This window comes from Eptatretus burgeri, chromosome 10, assembly GCF_056783735.1.
Source record: "Eptatretus burgeri isolate ZD-2024b chromosome 10, Ebu_testis_v1, whole genome shotgun sequence".
In the NCBI taxonomy this organism is placed as follows: domain Eukaryota; kingdom Metazoa; phylum Chordata; class Myxini; order Myxiniformes; family Myxinidae; genus Eptatretus; species Eptatretus burgeri.
In genome coordinates, this window is record NC_140970.1 from 66,197,169 (window position 1) to 66,220,336 (window position 23,168).

General features: G+C 44.2%; 1 protein-coding gene across 5 annotated transcripts in view; it reads left to right on the forward strand.

The window, feature by feature from the left end:
- Positions 1 to 23,168, forward strand: part of LOC147018742 (uncharacterized) — a 150,089-nt gene that overhangs the window by 102,385 nt on the left and 24,536 nt on the right. For all 5 annotated transcript variants that reach the window (XM_085898774.1, XM_085898776.1, XM_085898775.1 and 2 more), the window contains 5 exons: positions 14,596 to 14,710; positions 17,593 to 17,783; positions 18,158 to 18,260; positions 19,029 to 19,201; positions 21,074 to 21,165. In XM_085898774.1, the coding sequence (XP_085754900.1) occupies positions 14,596 to 14,710; positions 17,593 to 17,783; positions 18,158 to 18,260; positions 19,029 to 19,201; positions 21,074 to 21,165 (674 nt within the window). The remainder of the gene's footprint in view (positions 1 to 14,595; positions 14,711 to 17,592; positions 17,784 to 18,157; positions 18,261 to 19,028; positions 19,202 to 21,073; positions 21,166 to 23,168) is intronic.

Below are 23,168 nucleotides of genomic sequence, written 5' to 3' on the forward strand. Positions count from 1 at the left end.
GGGTGCATTGCTGAGCTGTTCCACAATAATATGCTACATTTAAGGGTCTTATCTTCAGGAGCTATCACAGAATTCCTAAAGTATCCATACAATACCACTCACATGTTTTTAGGTGTATATAAATGTAGATATATACTATTTATAGCAAAACCGCTATTGTCCTAAAATTAAAGCGTGCAGATAAAATTTTATTCACTGTGATGGGAATAAATCTTTGTCTTAAGTGTTATATTAAAAACTAAATAGATTTACCAAGAGTTTTATATGAACACATACGTTTTTGATTGAGACTGGTTTAGATTATATGTGAAAAGACTTTACTTATGATATCTCACACCCTGAATTTGCCAAAAAATACTTTAATGTGAATGCTGGGGGGTTGAAAACAGAGTAACAAACGTTATGCTCTCTGTCAATTCTTCATGAAAGAAACAAAATGCTCAAGCTGCACAACCTTTAAAAATACGGTCTTGTTATTTTTGTGATAACATAACTTAACCAAAATGACAAATGTGTAACAAAAGATAACATTAGTGGTAAGTCCAAATCGCCGTAAAAGCTGTACAAAAATCTGGCTTTCCGATTGCGGACAAAAGTCGCGTTTGTTACATAAGACTTTGAGCCATTTCTGTTAATGAAGACAGAATACCCCATCACTAAATTGTGCTGGGTGAGATTATCTTCTTGCTGTTGGATTCCAGTCGTGGAGGGGTCAGTCTTTTATTTCCCCTCATTTGCAAGATAAACTGGACACACTTAATGTGGACTATGTATGTAACACGATGGTTACCCATGACTGTGGAAAGGCTCTGCTTAGGATTACTTGCCCTTTCCATGTAAATAACTCCCCCCCTCCCCCAAACCTGCCCCATGTCTATTTTTCCTTCATTGGTTAGATGTAGTATGTAATACAGTCAAAGCTCGTTACTATGCCACCTCGCTTCTATGCCACTCTCGCTATTATACCACTTTTGCTCGGTCCCGACAAAATTCAATACAAAATAAATTTACTATGCCACCCCCTACTCTCGCTACCATGCCACTACTGTGTGACTGTTAAAAGGCACGAGTCGTGAAAAAGTCTGTATTGTGCAGTGCTCGATTATCACACTCACGTCCAAAGGCGAAGCGACGAACTACAGTCCAGCTGCGCACAACATAACTCAATACGTACGCACATAGTCAGACTGTGTCAAAACACGCGATTCTTCTCCCCGATGCCAGCCACAACAAGCCAATCACAACACGCACAACGAGACACAAAAAAGCGCGAGCACACACACAGACACGCAGGCACACATACAACAGTGACATCATTTTTTTTCAAATTCAGCCCATAATGTCAGCTCAAACGCAAGCGAACCGACTTTACGCTGAAGGAGAAGAAGGAAATCATCGATGCCGCGAAGAAGGAGCCGAATCAGTCCAAGTTGGCCAGGGAGATTAGCAAGAAATGGGGCGTCGAAGTTAAGAGAACCACAGTGAAGGGCATTCTCAGCAAGAAGGATGCAATTGAGGCTGCAATCAAAGCTGAATTTCCATCGAAGCGCATGAAGTTGACGCAGGCTCTCGACCCGAAGCTTGATGAGGGAATGCTCATGTGACTGAAGCAATCAAGAGGACAGAATGTGCCTGTCAGCGGCGATCTGATCAAGGAGAAGGCGATGAAACTGGCCGAGCTGATGCACATCCCAGACTTCATGGCAAGCGACGATTGGTTGGGCAATTTCAAGAAGCGCCACGGCATCACGTTCAAGACGGTGCAGGGCGAAGCTGGAGCGGTGGATTCGCAATCCCTTCTTGAGTGGCAACAACAGGTTCTCCGGCCCTTACTCGGGCAGTTCTCCGCAGACGACGTCTTCAACCTGGACGAGACTGGACTCTTCTGGCAGCTGCTTCCGAACAAGACCATGACTTTCAGGGGAGAGCGGTGTACTGGAGGAAAGAAAAGCAAGCAAAGGATCACTCTTCTGGTTGGGGCAAACATGAGCGGCAGCGAGAAGTTCCCTCTTCTGGTGATTGGCAATTCCAAGAAACCCCGTGCCTTCAAGATTAAAGAGATCCCGGTCAAGTACAAGGCGAACTCGAAGGCATGGATGACGGCGGAGCTTTTCGAGGAGATGTTGCATGCGTGGGACGGACGACTCGGCCAGCAGGGACGCAGAGTGCTGGTCTGTCTCGATAACTTCTCTGGCCACCCTCCCGAGCTCAAGCTGAACAACATCCAACTGGTCTTCTTCCCACCCAACACGACAGCCAATTCGCAACCAATGGATCAGGGAATCAGAGAGAACCTCAAGCGCCACTACAAGAAGCTCCTGCTATGCCGCCGGCTTGAGGCCATAGACGAGGGAAAGGAGTTCAAGTTCACGTTGCTCGACGCTCTACACGTCGCCCGACGTGCTTGGGAGCAGGTCGGCAAGTCGACGATCAGGAACTGTTTCGCGAAGGCCAAGTTCATCGAAGAGGAGAACTGTCGAGATGGAAATCGTTCCGTTCGAGGAAGCCCAGCGCGCTTGAAGCACCGTCCGGAAGTTCATGCAGCAGAGAAGCGGGAAGCCCGGTGTGATGCAAGCGTGCGATCGGCTAGACAACGAGATGCACGAGATCCGCCGAAAGAAGATGCGCCAGCCGACGATTCTTGAAAGCTTTGTGTGTCTTGAATTTCTCGCCATGCCATATGTTAGTGTGTGAACTCTGTTAGTGTGTGTATGTTCTCCCTTCGCTTAGCTTATACAACAGTCGTACCTTTTACTTGCTGGAATAAATTTTGTCTAAAGATTAACTACAGATGGGTAACTTGAGAAAATAAGGCCGTTTTTACAAAATCTCGTTACTATGCCACTCTCGCTACTATGCCACTTTTGCTCGGTCCCGACGGGTGGCATAGTAACGAGCTTTGACTGTAGATGTGACGTTGTACCCTAAAATTCGCTTTGCTCATCAGCTGACCTCCCACCTCCAGTTTGCTCGGCCATATTTGATAGAGGGTAGGGCCGTTGAGAACGTGGTTACCCATCTGTGGTAATTAATTCATGGGAAAGGTAACGTGATACTAGGCGTGAGCATCCTGCCAGAATTAACTGTGGTTGCGGAGGTGTGTGTCGTGCGTGCGCGCACCTAAACAGTTGCATCGGCTCCACCTATTAGGCATTAGCTTAACAAACCAACAGATCTACAGGCTGAGCCCATGTGTTGGGGTGTTCCTTTACCAATCAGCTTGTAGAGCGCTCATCAAGTTGCTTAAGTACTCAAGCAAGCAGTTCAACGAAATGTTTGATAAGGAATGTCTGGTTGGGAAAGTGGTAGCAAGCTGATTGACAATGTAACACACCCCGGGAAGCAGCTTTTTGCGTGCGGTTGTGTTTACAGCTAGCAGTGAAATAAGGAGGTTACCATTATTCTAATCATATAAAATAATTTGAAATTTATCTATGGGAGCGGCCAGTCTGAGTCATGGTGTCGAGACTGGATACATCCCAATGCAGGGCTCATGTCTGCCGAGACCAGAATGCATTTTTTTCCTATTTATTACTGCCAATTATTTTGCAATACTGTAATGTTAATGTTGTTTAAATGCTGTTATCATAATTCTGAGATATTCATGGAAAAATGGCATCATAAGGTGGAACGACACTCAAATTGCTATGTATACATCTTTCCAATGCAGAAAAGGTAATAAAACAGGAATTTCTCCAGATCTTTTTTGCTATTTTGGCTAAAGCAACATTAGCTAAGTGAGTTTGAAAATAAGAGTCCTCTTACTCATGAGTCGTGATACAATTGAGGATTCTGAAGCATCACTCATAATACACTCGTACCACCACTGAGAGTGGCGGTAAACATTTACGAAGATAATTTGCATCCCCTCCTTCAGAATTCCTGGTGAGGGGCAGCAAATGAAATCGATACAACCCTTGCCTTATGATCCGTCCTCTTGACTAGTTTAATTGGTTGAGATTGCTAAAGTAACGACCGAATACATCGATGTCAAACGAATGTCAAAATATGTATATTAGTGTGGTAAGTTTGACGGGCCCCACAAGGCCATTATTGTTTTGCATGGGGCCCCCAATGACTAACGCCATCCTTGGCTGGTGTGGCGCTTACTTCCTGATACCCGCTGTAGTGATGGGTACTGAACTTGACATATTTGATTATGAAACGGACTCCAGACTGTTGGAGAATTTTCTCCCAAGATGCCGAGTTGCGGTGAAATTGTGCACGAATGGATAACCCTCTGCATTGCGGTTCTACCAATTTATCATGTGTGGCCGTTTCAGTTTGAGCTGTTGGCTTAACAAGGGAGGGAGGGGGGATTTACTTTGGTAGGAGGCAGGACCCATTGCCAAAACATTTAATCATTTAAAACCAAACTGGTTAAATGAAATATTGGGGATGGGGACACAGCAAGTTAAAATGTAATTACAAACTTGAGAACAAAATGGTGTGCTTACATGGATGGTAACAGTATCTGTTATGTTAACACCTGGTTAACCAAGCCAGACTCAGTTGGGAATTGCAACATACAGAAGATAGTGTTGGTATGGGTGTTGTATGATGCTTTCCTGGTGCACCAAGGGGTGCGATGCAGGCACTTTCTCGGACGCCTCTCCCCATCTGGTCTCGCCCTTGGCTTTCTGCTGCCGCTGATGGCTGTGTGTGCTCAGAGTGGTTTAGTGGGGATTCACTCATGACTGGGTGCTTTTGGCTGTGCAAGTCCTTGGCTGTGATTTTGAGAAGAGCTTTAATGGTCCCGTCTGTGTCTCATGGCATGAGAAAAGGGGGTGCGATAATCCTGTAAACAGGATGATCCGGCAGTGGGTTTATAAGTCCTGTGAGTTAATAGCACCATTTTCACAAGGTCATGCTTTTTAACCACACTGGAGTTAAGAGCCAAATGATAAACCACAAACCAGTTGACGCGTTAATGGAAGTAATCAGATTTTATGAACCTGGGAGGGGAGATTGGAGAAGAGAAAAGCACTTGCAGCAATTGCAGAATTGATGTGTAGCACTGCACTAAAACAATTTATTAGATTCAGCTATAATTCTCCCATGCCCACGATAACTCTTTCGGCTCGTTTGTTTACCTTATCCATTCACTCGACGAATACTAGGACAAGCTGGGGAATTCACAAACAAAGATTATCGGCAAACCCGGAGGTAGAGCCTGGTAAGGAATCTGGTGGCAGTTTGGTTCATGTCCTGATGAGGGAAGGGGAGGGTTGTATTTTGCTCGCCTACCAAGGAAGTCATCGTTGAAGGACCAAGGGATGGAGCTTGTTTGGTGAGGCGTGACACGGTAGAACTATCTGCAGACTCGGTGCATCCAGCAGCAGAGGCAAAAACAGAACTCCTCTTTGGATTCCAATGAGAAATTCAGTCCACATCTGCCTTTTAAAATCGTTTCTCTCAGCTGTGTCTGCAAACATTCTCCAGCTCTATCATCCGCCGATCTTGAGCTCTTTTCACTTGGTTATTAACAAAACCATGTGACCAACAGCTCAATTCAAAAGCCATGCTGGTAAGGTTTTTCCACCTTTTGTAGTGATGCTAATTGCTGGCTTAGCACCTCATGCTTTAAGGCCTTGTTCGACTTTAAAATAACATTTAACGAGGAGATGACAAACGATTGAAGGATCGCAATTAAATCTGTCAAGAAGTACTTCAACATGTTGTGACCCTTGTATATAAATACAATAGTCTTATGCTGAACTAGTAATAGTGAAATAAGTACACTACATACTCCCTTTAATGCCCATCACGTCCCCCCGCAACAATTTATGAAACGAATAGAGTACACTGACAGTAGATATTGTTGTTTGTGGGATAGATGGAGGAATTTCAGAGTAAAGGTGGGATTGCATAGTGTAGCGTGGTCCGTGGACGATCAGGAGACATCTCGATGTAATTTCAGTAGGGAAACTGTGAGCTAAGTTGTTTACATGTCACCACATCGGGGGTGGTGCTGAGTTGACAAGGTATGGTTTAAGGCTCGTTCTCCCTGTATGTGATTGCCCTCTGTGACCTTTTCCTACGTTTTTGCATTCACAAGGCCGGCTATAAAAAGGAATGACGTTTCAACAATAACGGAGCCAAACATTTCTGAACAGGCAGAAACCCTGCCTTCCCAGGTTCGTATTGGCAGGCCAACCCCCCCCCCCCACCCCCACAGAAGTTGACGATTGGTGGTGGCATGATGTCAGAGGACAGTGAGTTGGTGTGAGGAATGCGGTTGACACGGAGGTCTCGTTTTTCCTTGCTTTCCTCAACACGGTCAAGAAGGAAGCGCAATTCTTGTTGTTTGTGCTGGGGTGAATTTGCTCACTTGCTGGAGTAAGACGCTAGCCATTGACTGTTTGGCTGAGTCATGAGGTTTTTATGTTTCTGAGGAGAAGAGCGTGCTTCTGAGCGATAATTGGCAGCATCCTGTTGTATGTGTGAAAAGAGGGGCTGTGCCATTACATTGGCTGCAAGCGGCATTGCTGTGAAAGGAGCGGCGTCGGCAGCTCGATTGTGAGAAGCTATACGGCAGTTTGTGGGCCCTGGCGTTGAATATCGCCGCACGAATTTCCTCGCATAAGTTTCCCATGCAGAACGACTTGGCACTATTTGGGTGTGTTTTTCCACGTGGTGGCTACGCAGTTCCATCGCCAGGATCCTAAAAGATCATCTCTGGATACACAGATAAGTATCAGAATAAAGGGAGGATTTTCTTTTACCTTTATCTTTCCTCTTGTCTGTTTTTGTAACTGTGTGGAGATGTCTCAAATTAGGCTTAGTTTACCTCATTTCATTACCTCATGCTTGGATTTATTTTTATCATGCATTAATTTACTTTATTAATCATTGAATTATTTTTATTAAACCCTCATTTGTTAAATCTACTGTTTGTCTACTCATGGGTTTGAGTATAAACCCATGTACTTCCATCTGCTATGTGCCCTTGTTGCCTTCCGTCCTGTGCACACCATAATCTCCAAGGTAGAACCATTCGGCTATGCATCCAGGTCGGTGTTGACCTGACCATCCATCACATCTGGGTCAGGAATGGGAGATTAATGCTTCAGTCATATTTGACTCTGTGGCCGTAGGGTCTAAAAAAATCTACGGCCACTAGCAATTATAGGGCAGCCGCAGTATTTCCACGGTCACACGATGTAGCAGTCACATATGTTTTTACCCCTCAGCCTGAATTGGTTTAGGGGTATTGTCATCATAGGCGTTGTCCGGCGGGCGTCTGGGCGTGTCAACTTTTGGTTTCCGTCAATTTGAGGAGAACACCTTGTCTGATTAAATCCATTTTTGCCCAGTATGTTGGTTGAGTAGAGGAAGGTTCCTTTCGAAAATGGGCGCGCTGCGATTTTCAATGTGGCCTCCATGGCAGCCATCTTGAAATTGGTTTCCGTCGATTTCGAGGACACCTTGTCCAATTAAATCCATTTTTGCAGTGTGTTGGGGCTGGGTAGAGGAAGGTTCCTTTCGATAATCGGTGCGATGCGATATCCAATATGGTGGCTCGGGCAGCCATCTTGAATTTGGTTTCCGGACAATAACTTCAGAGCGGCTTGACAGATTGATTTTATTTTCATGGGGGTGGTTAGAGGAAGGTTCCTTTCGATATACAGCACAATCTGATATCCAATATGGCGGCTAGGGCAGCCATCTTGAATTTGGTTTCCAGATAATAACTTGAACGGCTTGACTTATTGATTTTATTTTTGTGTGATATAATGGGGGTGTTTAGAGGAAGGTTCCTTTCGATAGTCAGAGCAATCCGATATCCAATATGGCGGCTAGAGCAGCCATCTTTGTTTTCCGGACAATAACTTGAGAACGGCTTCACACATTGATTTTATTCTGGCGAGGTATAATGGGGTTGAGTAGAGGAAGGTTCCTTTCCAAAATGGGCATGCTGCGATTTTCACTGTGGCCGCCACGGCAGCCATCTTGAAATTGGTTTCTGTCAATTTTGAGGAGAACGCCTTGTCCGATTAAATCCATTTTTAGCTCGCCTGTTCAAAGAACAGAGAGCTATAGCAGTGGTTCTTAACCGGGGGTACGAAGCATCAAAGCAGGGGGTACGATATATGGTGTCAAATTCAATACTGTATAGTACTTAAATTCCGATAATAAATTTTTAGACAGGGGGTACGGGGAAATATTATGAAAGCTCAAGGGGTACGAGCACATAAAAAGGTTAAGAACCACTGAGCTATAGCGATACCCCCGGCGTGAGCGTGAGCGTGAGCGTGAAAATGTTAAATTTTTTTGTATTACGGAAAAACTCCTCGACGGATTTCGACGAAACTTGGTGGGGGGGGGGGTTAGGTATGGTCCAAGGATCATGCCATTAGATTTTGGACTTGGTCCCCCCCCCCCAAAAAAAAATGTTCGAGAATTTTTTTTTTGCATTTCTACATGTTTTAAGTGATTTCCAACCCCCCCAAAAAGAATTGTAAGAAAAAAAAATTTTTTTTTTGCATTTCTGCATGTTGATTTGCAACGCCCCCAAAAAAGTTAGAATTTTTTTTTTTTGCATTTCTACATGTTTAAAGTGATTTCCAACCCCCCCCCCCAGAAATTGTTTGAGGAGAATTTTTTTTGTAATTTCTACATGTTTTAAGTGATTTCCAACCCCCACCCCCCAAAAAAAATTGTTAGAGAAATTTTTTTTTTTGCATTTCTACATGTTTTCAGTGATTTCCAACCCCCCCAAAAAAATTGTTTGAGGAAATTTTTTTTGTTGTAATTTCTACATGTTTTAAGTGATTTCCAACCCCACCCCCCAAAAAAGAGAATTTTTTTTGCATTTCTACATGTTGTAAGTGATTTCCAACCCCCCCCCAAAAAAAAAAAATTGTTAGAGGAAAAAAATAAAATTTTTGCAACTTTTTTTTTTCCAACAAAATTTAGATTTTTTTTTTTTTTGCATTTATACATGTTTTAAGTGATTTTCAACCCCCCCCCCCCCTCCAAAAAAAAATGTTGGAGAAAAGAACTATAACTCTGTCAGCACTGTTGACATCATATTTAATGAATAAGATATAAGGTTCACTTGAGTGACCCAGCAGTATTGGCGGCCGAGGTTTTGCACTCTCCCGAGTGCTCCCCCTCTAGTTTTCTTTCTAATGTTTTTATCTACCACACTATTTTTTATATGCCATATATATATATATATATATATATATATATATATATATATATATATATATATATATATATATATATATATATATATATATATATATATATATATATATATATATATATATAATTGGGGCGTATTATGTGATACCGGCTGTCCGTCCGTCCATCCGTTCCTGTCCGTACTCTAACTCCCAAAGTTTTCAACTTTCACGTTTCATATTTGGTACATCGGTACAGACTGTGGAGCCGTTGTGTCGCAACATACGTTCGTCATCTAAAGTGGTGGCCATGGCAACCAGGATGCTGTTTCCGTCCGTTCCTGTCCGCACTCTAACTCCCAAAGTTTTCAACTTTCACATTTGGTACATCGGTACAGACTGGAGACTGTGTCGCAACAAACACTCGTCATCTATAGTGGTTGCCATGGCAACCATGATGCTGTTTTCGTCCGTTCCTGTCCCCACTCTAACTCCCAAAGTTTTCAACTTTCACGTTTCATATTTGGTACATAGGAACAGACTGTGGAGACGGTGTTGCGACATACGTTCGTCATCTAAAGTGGTTGTCATGGCAACCAGGATGCTGTTTTCCATCCATTCCTGTCCGCACTCTAACTCCCAACACTACATATTACTTTTTCTTTTCGATGCATTTTTCATGGCAAGGCAAGTACCAGAAAATTCGGACCATTGAGCGCATCGTTTTATAAGCCGCATCCCCTAAATTTTAAAAAAATCTGGAATTTAAACGCACACAAGCCGCACTGGTTTATAAACCGCAAATGTTGCGCAAAAACATCCGAAAATTAGCCACAAAAAGTGATCGATCTTGCTTTGAGTCTAATCTGAACAGTAGAAACACCCCAACCCTCCATGCCATTGGCATTTCCTACCTCTGAAAGCCTTTGACTTTTTGCAACGAGAAAGTTCAGCCCTCTGTGAGTTTTGAATTCCTCGTGTGGACCTCTTGTTTCTTCATACCGTACTCTTACCAAATCAATATCTCTCTAAATATATTCTGAGGTCGCAAACTCATCACTGAAGAAAGCAGGGAAACGCACAAACAGCCGCGGTGATCAGGGAAGACACTTGGAGTGTGGATTGAACTTTTCCTAGCTCAGCTGTGGTTTACCTCGCTCATTCTACGTTTTTCAAGTTTCGGTTAACAATGCAAGGTAATAAACGTAAATATAAATACCATATAGATAAATAACGATGTCGATCCAAGTAAGATGAATAACCTCTCTGCGATGAGTCAGGAAAATTAATTGACTTTCTGCATGAAGAGGACTTTTACAGTGAGTTTTTAATTCACGAAGAGTCAAAACCAGTTTTGAAACCTAATGTGAATCTAAACATAGACTGGAGACTGAAGACAACAACTTGATTTGGCCTGAACGTGTCATCGGGAAAACCCGCAACATCAGAAGATTTTGTCATGTTCATGTTTTAATTATTTTTCCTTTCTGTTTTTATCTACCACTATTTTTTACTGATTACAATATACATGTATTGCTTTAAAATTATTTGGATCAGACTTCACTGCAATGCTTTAAAAAAATATCATTAGACTAGTCTTTTAAAAATGATAAATGTATAAACAGGTGAGCATTAGGTGGCTTTGACACCAACTCTGGTTGCTGGGTGTGTTGGGGTTGAGTAGAGGAAGGTTCTTTTTGAAAATGGGCGTGCTGCGATTTTCAATATGGCCACCATCTTGAAATTGGTTTGCGTCAAGGGGCTGAAGGTTATGCCTGCTTTGCGGAGCTATTTTTATTTTTTGGGTAGCCACATGGGGTATTTAGAAATTGTAGAGACCAAAAATGTGGGGGTGCTATACGGTCTTTGATTTGATGTCGCACGGTCACCTTCGGGCATCCCTGCGGTGGCCATAGAATTTTAAAGGCAGAGGCAAGGTAGCCTCAAGGCGACCGCAAGGGGGTCCGAAGGCGAACGTGGAAATATTGTGGCCGTAATTTTTTGGGGGTTGGTAAAATTCATTTTTCATTGATAAGAGCCTACGGAAAACGCACGAATCACGCAAGCCCACCGTACGCCCTACGTACGGTCGACGTGGAACACATCTACGCCATGGCTACGGCTTGTCGAATTGCTACGGCCAACCTAGAAATGAAAAAAGTTACAACTCCGCGCTTTAATTCCACGGAGACCCTTATGGCCTGTAAAAGATAGCCATACGGCGTAGGGCCACCCTGAGGCCACCTCAGAAACTCTGCGGCCGCCGCACGTTTGTCAATTCAGGGGGGTACGGCCGCCATATCCTCGCCATAGAGCAAATGTGACTCATGCTTAACTAACCCCCTGAACACGACATCGCCAGGCTCCTAAAGCCTGGTGTTGGCCTAATGGTTGGGGTGGTGGGCTTCGAACCGAAGGGTCCCGAGTTCAAATCCTGCTCTCCTGTTGAATTAATACCAGGTGGGGTTGACTCGGCCTGTCATCCTTCTGAGGTCGGCAAAATGAGTACCAGCTTGCTGGTATTGATTGTACCAGCTTGTACCAGCTTGCTGGAATTGAGCCATTTAAGTATCCTGTATCGAAGTGGTGACCCGTCCAGGATTGTGCCCAGTAGCCCAGGAGACTGCTTCGGCAGCACTAATGCTCTACACAGAGGATGGTCCTAATGGATTGGATTGGATTGGACTGAATATAAAAATATGATGTAACACTGATATCATGCACATAAATTCTGCTGACACATCACCTCCAAACTAGGATGCTGTCCATGTGGCACTCAGTCAGGTCTTTGAAGACAGATTTGTGCGTTTATGGTCGCAAATAAATGAAAGCAGAGCCGCTCATCCAGATTTTGCCCTTTTTTGAGCTCGTTGGGATAAAATTTCCTGTTTGTAATGATTTTCAATTTTGCTTGACTGCTGGACAGGCAGACGGAGTAAATAAATAAATAAATAAAATCTCCCTCTTCTGCACATGTGTGATCGGGATGAATTCAGAGCCGAAGTGCTAAACTGCAGGTTCGTTTTATGATTCATGTTCAGAAAATAGCATTCAATTGAAATCAAGTTTTTCCTCTATCATAAACTGGTGGTTGTAGATATAAATTTCCTTTACCCTGCTTTTCTCTTCGCATGTGTGGGGTAGCTACTGTCTTCAAAGCAGTGCACAAATGTAAGACCTCAGCTGAGGATGCAGCATAAAAGGCATGTTTGATGTGCAGCAATGGGTTCTGTTGTCGGTCAATCACCAGAGCCATCTTAAAACATGGGCACGCTGGGCAGTTGCCCGGGGCCCCACGAAGTTGTACGGGGGAACGCTCATTTTCAAGATTGAAACGAACAAAGAATCGACTTCGCAGCACAATGGGACAGCAGCGTTTGGACTGGCTTTCACTCATGTGTATGGAAAATGACATCCTGAAGAACATTGACTTTCAACCAATTGTAAAACAATTCTCTGCAAAGAAATGTTGCAAACGTTTGTGTTGATTAATTCTTGCTTGACCAATTAATAATATTGTTACAGATTCGCGCCCGCCGGCGTGCGAACGGCCACGTAACTCGAATCGCGGCACGTCGCCCACCGGACGGACAATCCAGTCGTGACCCTCTCGGACTAACGCCGGGAACCAGTCACGGGTGGACCTTTCGGTCTCACCGCGATCGAGCCAATCGGCCCCCGCGTGGGATAGGGTTGCTCGCCAAATTCGACCTACCTAAGTACCCACACGGAGGGTAGACCGGGCGATCGCACCTCGCCGCAGGTCGACTTCGGACACGGGCCACTTAAGCGACCCGTTCCGTACTATCGGGATATCCGAGCGGTGTTATTCGTCGACCTCGACGGTTCGATTAATTATCGGGCGTATTCAGCCCACTACCAACCCTTTACGTGAAGCAAGATGAGGATTCAATGAAAGAAATGACGAAGCGAAGCGGGAAACAGTTCAACACAAAGCACATTTATTCGCGATGAACGGAAAGCACACATATTCAATTCCACCAAAAGCACATAGAAAAGAGGAAAAGAAACACAATGCAATTTTACACAAAAAGCAAATGCGACAATGCAGATCTAATACCGATTACGCGAGCACACGGCAACACTTATACAATTTTACTTCACAGACGGCGCCGACAACACATACCCAAAACAAAGAAAAAGAACACCCTCAAGGATGAGGCGGGCCTGAGGCCGAGACCGGGTCGGGCCTACCCGTCTGGTGATGAGACGCGGAGCGGCGATGGTGCCTCAACTCCGCGGGCCTCGCGGACAGTGTCTGGTAGGGGGTGGGAAAGGGGCCCCCTTGGTCGCACTATCTCAGCGCGGGGGGAAACAGGAGGGGGTTGCTGATGCTCGGGGGAAAGGAGGATTTCTACTCTGCCTCGAGTCCCGCGACGAGCGTCTCCACCTCGACCAGGTCGCGCCGTCGGCCTCCCTGGTGTGCAGCTCCCGGCACGACGTGAGCACCCCCTCGTCTGCCCTCGCCGCCTCTCCACAGCTCCGTCCCCTTCGCTCCGACTCCAACGACGACGACCAACTTCTTCTTGCTTCTTCTTCCCAACTCCACCGACTGCGAAGTCTTAACTCTGCTCTACTGACGAACGCGGTCGCTTATATAAGCCCCGTGGCTTCGCTCTCTCATCTTTGACCCCCTGCCTTTGACCTTTCACCTCGCTCCCCATTGGCCCGAGAAAAAGTGGGCGTGAATGCTTTTTCATCCATAAATTTGCATATAGCGATCGCCCTCCAACGCCCTGGAGGCGGGGCCAAATCGCCCCTCGCTCACCGATTGGACGGAACAAAAGTGGGCGTGTGTCGTTTTTGATCCGTTTTTGAAGTGGAAAATCCGTGGTTTTGTACACGCTGTTCGGCGCGCGCCCTGCACGAGTCCAACACCGGTACCCACAAGCGGCGCAAGAACGGTGGCGATGCGACGGTTGCGAGGTGTGACGTGAAGCGGCGCCGCGGTGGGTGGTTGATGTTGTGGTTGGTGGTGGTAACAATGGCGGTTGGTCCAAAATAAAGATAGCAAAAGAAAAACGGCTATCCTGAAGAGTCGCAGCACGCATGAATGACATGTATTCCCACTAGACAACGGGTTTGGGCCTAACTACACATATACTTACCGAGATATCTCACCTAAGGGACCTGAATGGTGGTTTGCGAATTTGGTAACCACAACAATATATTTAAAATTTGTGTTGATTCTTGCTTTACCAATAAATTTTATGTTTAATTTTACTGAAAGTTTTGGTTTTCATTTCAGTGGGTGGATGGGTAGGGAGGGGCCCCAGTACATTGCTTTGCCCAGGGCCTACAATGCTGTTGAAACAGCCCTGTCCATTACTCCAATTGCCAAATATAAAAATGGAGCTTGGTGCATGTTATCAGATTATTCTAATTGTATACTGCAATTTTTCTTTTTTTTTTTTCTTCTTTTTTTATTTTTTTTTTATTCCAGCAACAAACCTCAACAAGTCGAACCTACTTGGCAGAAGTTGACGTTCAAGTGAGAGATGAACGAGGGATCCATTACCACTTCTGCTTTAATGTCAGCTGTACCTTCCCTTATCAAAGTATGGTTGAATTTTATCTATTCAACGTTTTTTGTTGTTGTTGTTGTTGTTGTTGTTGTTGTTGTTGAAGTTGATGTTGTTTATTGTTTTGTTTGTTTTCTGGAGAAAATGTTACAATATTAATTTTTCAAGAAAATAAAACTATCAATTGCAGAGATATGGTCTGGTTGGTGATGCTCCTATTTAGGCTGTGGAGTCCCCCTCCCCCCTCCACACTTACTTTGGGTATGGAGTCCCTTGACTCCCCCCCCCTCCTAGTCTACTCTGGTCAAGATGGTTCAAACAAAACTCTCATTGTTGTGGTGCCAGCAGGGGGCATTGCATTCTGCAATACAACATCCCCCTCAGTTTAAAGGGGTATCATATGGCCACATATGCAAATTTAATTAACTCTGCCACCAAAGGTGAAGGAGGTTATGTTTTTTTCCCCCACTGTCTTGTTTGTCTGTCTGTATGCAGGATATCTCAAAAAGTTGTAGATGGATCTGGATGAAATTTGGTGGACAGGCTGGGTGTTTGACAAGGACGAATTGATTCGATTTTGGTGAAGATCCAGATCCGGATATGGAAATGAGAATTATTTAATTTTTAAAGTGACTCTTCACCATTGAGACATAGGGCCAAAAACGATATAGTACTGCATAGCATGATATTTCAAAAATGTATTGGGCCCAATATGTTCTCATGGATCAGGCATTGTGTGGCGGAGGTATGCGCACTACCGAGTGCCCTTCTAGTTTAAAATGCATTATGCTTTGCATCATGCTAATTGGGTTTCAATAGACAATTGTGATTGACACGAAAAAACAAAACAAACAAAAAAAAGAGATCTTTTTGTTCCAAGCTTCCTCAAATCCCTGTGGAGGTTTTGAAAGGGACATTAACTTGGACAGCAGATTTGAGCACATGCATTTAAAAAGCATTACTTGGGTATTGATGTCTAATCCATTTGAATGAGCTTGGAATTCGAGCATTATTAAAATACATTTTGTTTGTGGGGTAGATGGAGAAACTTCATAGTAAAGGTAGGATAATCTAGAGTAGCATGGTCCATGGATGAGCAGGAGTCATTTCAATGTAAATTTAGTCGGGAAACTGTAAGCTTAAGTTGTTACATGTCACCGCATGGGGGGGGGGCAGTGCTGTTAGGGTAGGGGTTTAAAGAGAATTTCTCCCAGTATGTAATTTCCCCCTGTGACCTTTTCCTATGTTTTTGCATTTACAAGACCGGCGATAAAAAGGAATCGCGTCCTTAAAATGACAGCAACCGAGCCGAACGTGCCAAGCAGGCAAAAACCCCGCCTCCAGGAATGATAACTCGCAAACCATGCCCCTGGGTGGACGATTGATGGCCATAATGTGAGGTGAGGAGAAGAGAGGAATTAAGGCAGAATCGGCAGTCGGCACAAACAGGAAGGAGTGAAAATAGTTTGTGAGGTACAGATTGGAGACAAAAAGGATCTCGCTCGCTGGCTTCCCCTCGACACGGTGAAGAAGGCTGCACGATTCTCATGTAAGTTTCAGAGACGACGATTGAGGCAGAATCTGCAGTTGACAAACAGGAGCGTGAAGGGAGGTTCTGTGAGGAACGCGATTGAGACAGAGGCTCTGGCTGGCCGCCTTAGACACAAGGGAAAAGGCAGTTTGAATCCTGTTCATTTGTGTGACTGCACGCATGATTGAGCAAGATGCCAGCCATTGACTATTCAGCTGGGTCGTGTGAGACCATGCCTCGGAGCCTCGTGTTGTGCCATTAGGAAAGAAGGCAGTGCCAGTTTGTAGAGGAGTGGCATCAGCAAGGGCGATCATGAAAAAAAGCTGCACGGTTGTTTCTGAGCCCAGATGTTTAATATCGCTGCCTAAATTGCCTCCTGTACGTTTCCCGCCCAGAGAGTGGCTGGGCGCCATTTTGTGGGCTTCCCGCGCAGGACGTGGGTTCGATCGCCAAGCTCTAAAAGATCATTTCTGGACCCAAAGCTAAGTGCCAGAATATAGGAGGGATTTTTCTTTTGTTTTATCTTTTCCCCTTGTCTGTTTCTATAACTGAAGATTGCCTTATGCTTTGACTTATTTTCATTATGCTTTGGGTTATCCTCATTGAATATTTTATTTTTGTCCAATAAACACCTGTTTATTAAAGATTGCTTGTGTCTTTGTTGTGGGTTCGAGTATGAACCCGTGTGCCCCCATCTGCGACGTGTCCTTGCTGCCCTCAGTCCCACGCGTGCTATAATCTCCAAGGGTTACGTGTTCGCCTTCAAGGGAGAATTGTTCGACTATCCGTTGAGGTCTGTCTTAAATCCCCGCCCCCCCTTCCCTAAACACGACAATATTCTCGACAATTGTACTTTAACTATTTCTGCAAACCCCCACCCTGCTTCCATGAAACTCAGAGGGAAGAAAAAGGGATGCTCGAGACAGAGTTTGTAATGTATCGTATGTGGCACTATTATCAACCGGGCACATTTGCTTAAACATTTGCAACGAACATGGCAATCCAAATGGTGAATAGAGAGGTGCTTCCGAACACCATTCCAAGTTGAAGGAAAGATCATTCCATTGTTAAATTATCTTTGGCCAACTGCCACAATGGAATATACTGTAATTAGTTGTAATGGCACGCTACACATTCAGAAACTGCTTTCATGATGTACCTCTGAGTTGGGTTGATGCGGATACTTTCAGCACCCATACCAAAACCTTCAGATTTTCTCTGCTGTGCATACTGAGATGACCTTTTATTATTTTATTTTATTTTTTTGCTCATAGATATTTATTTATAATTTGTAAATGAAAATAATTAAATCTTCATCTTGAGTTGGAATTTATCTGTGATTGTGATTATTTTGCTTCTACTTTGCCATTCGGTCTACTTCCAACAGGAGTGGGTCAGGTGCTGTGCACACGCAGCACCTTAGGCTGTGCCTTCCCAATTTTTGACATAATTGGATTTACAATGAGAGTTGCTGGGCATCTCGTTGAAGATCTTTTGGGTCAGGGTTACAGCCTGCGGCACAACAGCACGCACACGCTGCTTGAAGTGCAACACAATGCCCCACATGTCGAATCACAGGTACATATTGTGGCGAAGCATTTGCTATCTTTCTCTTCCTTCTTACCTGATCTGAGCAAAAATTGTCAAGATTTCCATTCATTCTGTTGTTGATGCCTCTGAATCATCATCCATTAAAATTGCATTGTTAATCTATTTGGGCACTCGCCCAATTTATCTCGATGTTAAGCCTGATTTTATACATGTAATATGTATGTAGTTCTGGACGGAGCTTTATGTATAAACTCTTCAGAACATTTTCTTCAATTTGGTTTTGGCATGAAGTGTGCCTTGTACTATGAAACTTTATTATTATTCTTTAATTTTTTTTTTGTACTGCATTGACTTTTTCAAAGGATTTAAGGAACTAAACTAAACTGTTTTGTTGGTGACAGACACTACAAAATGGAACTACTGTTCGTCGTTTGACACTTGAACTGACTAATGACTATGGAGTTACGGAGAAGTATCTTATTGTGTGTCCATTTTCCACAGCAGGTATGTAGTTAATACCTTTAACTTGTGAAGGATGGATTGTAATTAAGTCCTGAGTCCATCAAATTCAAGAGTTCTCTTGCCATAATAAAGCAAACAAAAGTGTAAACCTCTCACACATTTTCACATAACCCCTCACCCTCCATCAGGCATGTCAGAAGGAAGCATTTTAGGATTGGGGGAGCAAAAAAAAGAAAAGGAAAACGACCATGGAAAAGCATTTTTTTCCAAAAACAAAAAGGGTGCCTTTCCCTGTGATGAGGGTGCTGCTGCCTCCTGAAAAAAATGGTCATTTTTCCCCATGAAAACTGCACCCAATCTATTGTAATATGGGGGAAAAAAAAATAACTTTACCTTGTATAAAGAGTGCCTTTCTCTGCTTTAGATACTACTTTGAAAATTTTCCTGTCTGTCTGTCTCGACAAAAAACATCCCCCCTCCCCACAAAACATTTAGGGGGCAAACTTCCCAACTGCAAGCCCCCAACTTCCGGCACCCTTGCTCCCCACAACCACCCAGCCGCCAACTTCCTCACCCGATTTGGATCGCTGTTGAGTTGAGCTTCAGAAGGAATTCTTCTGATCATTTCCTATTTGTTTATTCCCCAGATCATGCGCCTAACTATTGCCCCTTTTAACCTGTCACATTACTCTTCTGTGAACCTCACCCTTGTGTCTTAAAATGCTTCTTACCTGATCTGAGGAAAAAAATATACTTGACTCATCCACAAAACGCATTGACGTTAATATAAACTGAAATATTTACTTGCAGCCTGCATGCCAGATGGAATGATGGTGTTTGAGGTGTGGTCCAAGAGTACCACACCCCCGCTCAACCTTTCTGCTGCTCACCTGCCCCGAGACCCTTCCTGCAAGCCCATAAGTCTGAATGACGAGCGTGCCATTTTCAGCTTTCCCATCTCTGCCTGTGGCACCCAGCGCTCGGTATGCTGATCATGTTTCTTCATTAGAAAATATCACGAACAGTATACAAACTACCAAGATCCAAATGCAATGCATCAAGTCCAAAATTAAGATTGTCATGTTTTGAGGCCTTTGAGTTTGATTATTCAAATGTACATTTTGTTTTCTACTTTTAGCAACTTGAGTTATTTGCTTTGTGAAAAATTGTATCTTGCTCATTATGTTGTGCTTTTATTTTTTGCTTCCTTTTGCATCAGAAGTCATTTGTTGTGGCTGTTGTGATGTAACTGATTGTGCAGCTGATTTCCTTTGGGTTTTTGCCAAAAAAGGGCAATGACTGAGTTGGTCCAAACTAGATCAGCCATGATGAGGAATTAAATGAAAGTTTCACAAAAGTGTATGGTCTGCAGCTGGGGAATTGAGATTGATCAATACAGGAAGTTGTTCAACATTGGGTGCTGGCTCCAAGTGCATCATGTATAGAACAGATGTGTTTAACCCAAAAAAATTTCTTTGAGACTCACACACTCCTCTGGTTAAAGGTGATAGACCCTTGCATGCACTAAATCTATCGTACAGTCCTGCAAAGAGCTTTAATCCAATTCCCATCAAGAAAGATATTCATTTCTCTGACATTCTACAACAGGAAACCAGATGTCGATCCAATCGGATTTCCTTTGGCGATCCTACAGCCAATTAACTTGTTCGCCAAATGTTGTGGTCACTATAGTTTATTTTGGACATTCTGAATTTAATTTTCTGTTTTGCTTATCTGTCCAGCTTGAACATGGTAAACAGTTTTTAAAGTTGGAACTTCAAGCTTTTCATACCCGTTTGATTCTCTGTGCACATTTCCAAATATCTAATCGCCAGTTCACGTATTACCCTGTCGTTTAGTTTAGTATTACTTTGCCTCGAGATTCGTCCCGATTGAGCATTGTGCAGATAGGAGTGAGATACTTTTTACTATTATTTTTTAAACTCTGCCTGTGGCAGTCAAACGAAATTGAAAATCATTCCAAACAGGAAATTTAGTTTTGAAGGAAATCCTAAAGAACATAGACAGGCAATGAAGTATTAATGTAACGTGTTAAACAAGGTGGTGTACATGACTGTTGATGCAGTGGTAAACTTACAAAACTTTTTTTTTCCTCCAACCTTTAAAATCTTTATTCTATTTCAATTGAATTATATACTTGAACAATAGAGAACTGAAATCTCCTTTTAGCACTTTCAAAAACCTTTCATTTTGCAGCACTTGGATAAAATATTACGATATTTTACATCTTGCCCAATCAAATTTGCTACTTGCAAACCCAACCGACGTCTTTTTTTTTTTTTTTTTTTTTTTTCTTCCTTTCAAATCATTTTCTTTTTTTTTTCTCTTAAAATTGAGGAAAGAGTTCTATGAAGTCTGTAGTTTAATTTATTTTTAATTTGGGGAAAGTTGAGGATACAATTTATTTGAGTTTTTCTTTGTTTTTTTTATTTTATTTTGTAGCAATGCTTCATGTTGATGCCACTTCTGATGTTTAGTAATATTTGAATGTACGACAGCCTCGAAAGACGAAGGCAAATGGCCAACAGGCAGAGAACAGTTTTATAAAAGTTTTACTGCACTTCCTCATTGTGACCTTTGGATGCACTTGAGGTTGTGGACCTAGTTTGGAGGCTGAAAAGGTTGTAACCTTTGGTGATTAAGAGTCCATCAGATTATCTTAAAGGTTCATCGTCGGTTGGTTGATGTTTACATGCAACATTATATGTAGTTATTGAATGCTTGTAATCATGTGCCACACTCGTACATGTCCACAATGCATTGTTTGATCCTTCCTCTTTTTTATTTTTATTTTTTCATTCTTCTAACATTTGAGTGACATTGTGCACTTTCAGATTCACAATGGAAAGGCACGCTACAGCAATGAGGTTGTGGCCTTCATGTTTGACTCGTCCACAAAACGCATCGCACGAAATAGCGAGTTTAGGTATGAAAATGCTGCATATGGTTGGTTGAGTTGAGGTTATAAACAGGCATTTAAAATGTGGTTTTGTGGATGTCAAAAATTCTGTCTACCAGGCAATATATTGGTACAGTCTGTAGTTAATGCTTGTACACGTATTAATTGATGTGGAATGTTTATATGTATGTTGAAGTGAGATTTATTCATACATATATATTGTGGATTTCCGCCCGCCGGGGTGCAAACGACCGCATTTAACTAATAGCGGCCGCTTCGCCCACCGAACGGACAATCCAGTCGCGGCTTTCTGGATCGACGCCGGAAACCAGCCACGGGTGTGTTTTTAAGCACACCACAGCTTAGTCAATATTCCACCCGCGCGCGACAGGATCAATCGCCGAATTGTCGATATACCTAATTATTCGCGCGGGCAGACTACCGAGAGACTCTACCTCAACGGGGCCGCTGGGACACGAGCCACTTAATGCAGCTCGCTCCGTTTTGGGATAACCGAGCGGGGTGTTATCGCGAGCCCCGTTGGACCCGATCACTTTACCGGCTATTTAAAAACCAACTATATTCCGAGTGCAAGATGGCAGTTCAATCAAGGGAAAAGACTCAACGAATGGGGTACATTTAAACAAGCACATTTATTTCACAACCAAACATGCATGTATGCAATCATGCAATGAATGGGGGTAGGGACAAGGCGCAAGCAAGACAAGGAGCTATGACCGTCTATTATGTACATGCACTTAACAATTCTACTCAGCAGACAAGGCGCCACAACATTCATTCAAAAGCAAAAAAACCCCAGGACAGACGAGGGCAGACTGGACCCCTTGGGGTCTTTATTGACACGGAGCGGTGTAGACCGCAGAGGCTCCGCGAGACCGGGCTGGCTACCTTCACCTCGCTGGGGTGACCCGCGACGTCCCGTCTCCACGACCCACGGTAAGGCACGGCTCGGCAGGCCACATGCCTTGGCTCTGCTGCGCTCTCTCCTCCTTTCCACACGCCTCCACAACCTCCCGCAGCCGACGACTCGGAGAGCGACCGCGAGTGAGAGAGACCCAGGTAGAGAGAGACCGACTTGACTGACAGGGAGCGAACGACCATGACCTCCAGACTTTTCCCACTGAGAGACTCAGGAGAGAGACTCTCTCACCACCTTGCCAACCGCCAACCCAGACCTCGACCTTGCATTCAGTGCGCTCTTTTATAACCACGGCGCCTCGCCCCCCCCCCTCTTCTCGGCACGTGGGGGAAAATTCCAGGAGAGATCGGCTTGGCTTTTTTGGTTTAATCACTGCCTCCCCGCGTCTCTTCCGCACGTGTTTCTCGTTGGGGGGGGGAGGGGTGAGGCCGTTGTCCGTTCTCTTCCAACAAATGTCAGGCTTCTCGCAACCCTGCTGAGATGGCAACGTGGTGGTGGTTATGGTGGCTGGCGTATTGTGGTGGTCGTGAGGGTGGTGTGGTTGGGCGCTTGTGGTTAGTGGTTGTGTGAAGGCAGTGGTGGAGAAGGTGTTGGTGGCAGTGGTTGTTGTGAAGCGGTTGATGAGAGCGATGTTGGTGGTAGAGGTGGTGGTCCTCAAAGGTGGTGGATGTGGTGGATGAGTGGAGGTGGTGGATGAGCTCATTGTGAGCCAACGGCCATCCATATCTAGTGCCCAACTGTGTCTACGGACGTCCTCCTGCAGTTGGGTTACTTTTTATGAGGAGGTTGGTGGCAGGATTTGCACTCCGGCCACCGTAAAACCATTCATTCCGCAAAACGCAAAAAAATCTGAAAACCCACTCCGTGGGAGTACCTTCTGTGCAGCTTCCCTTCGCAGGGCAGCTCACCGGATGACGGGATTGGGGCAAAGCCTTCGGGACCCCCAATATTTTATAGGAGGGAAACCACGGGGTAACATCCCTGGGTCAGATTGCGGGAGAGTGTGTCGGAGTGGTGCTGAGGTGTCGTCCACCAAACGGCGGTCTCCTTGGGTTAACCTGAGGCGGTCCCTTCAGGTGGGTGCCTGGAA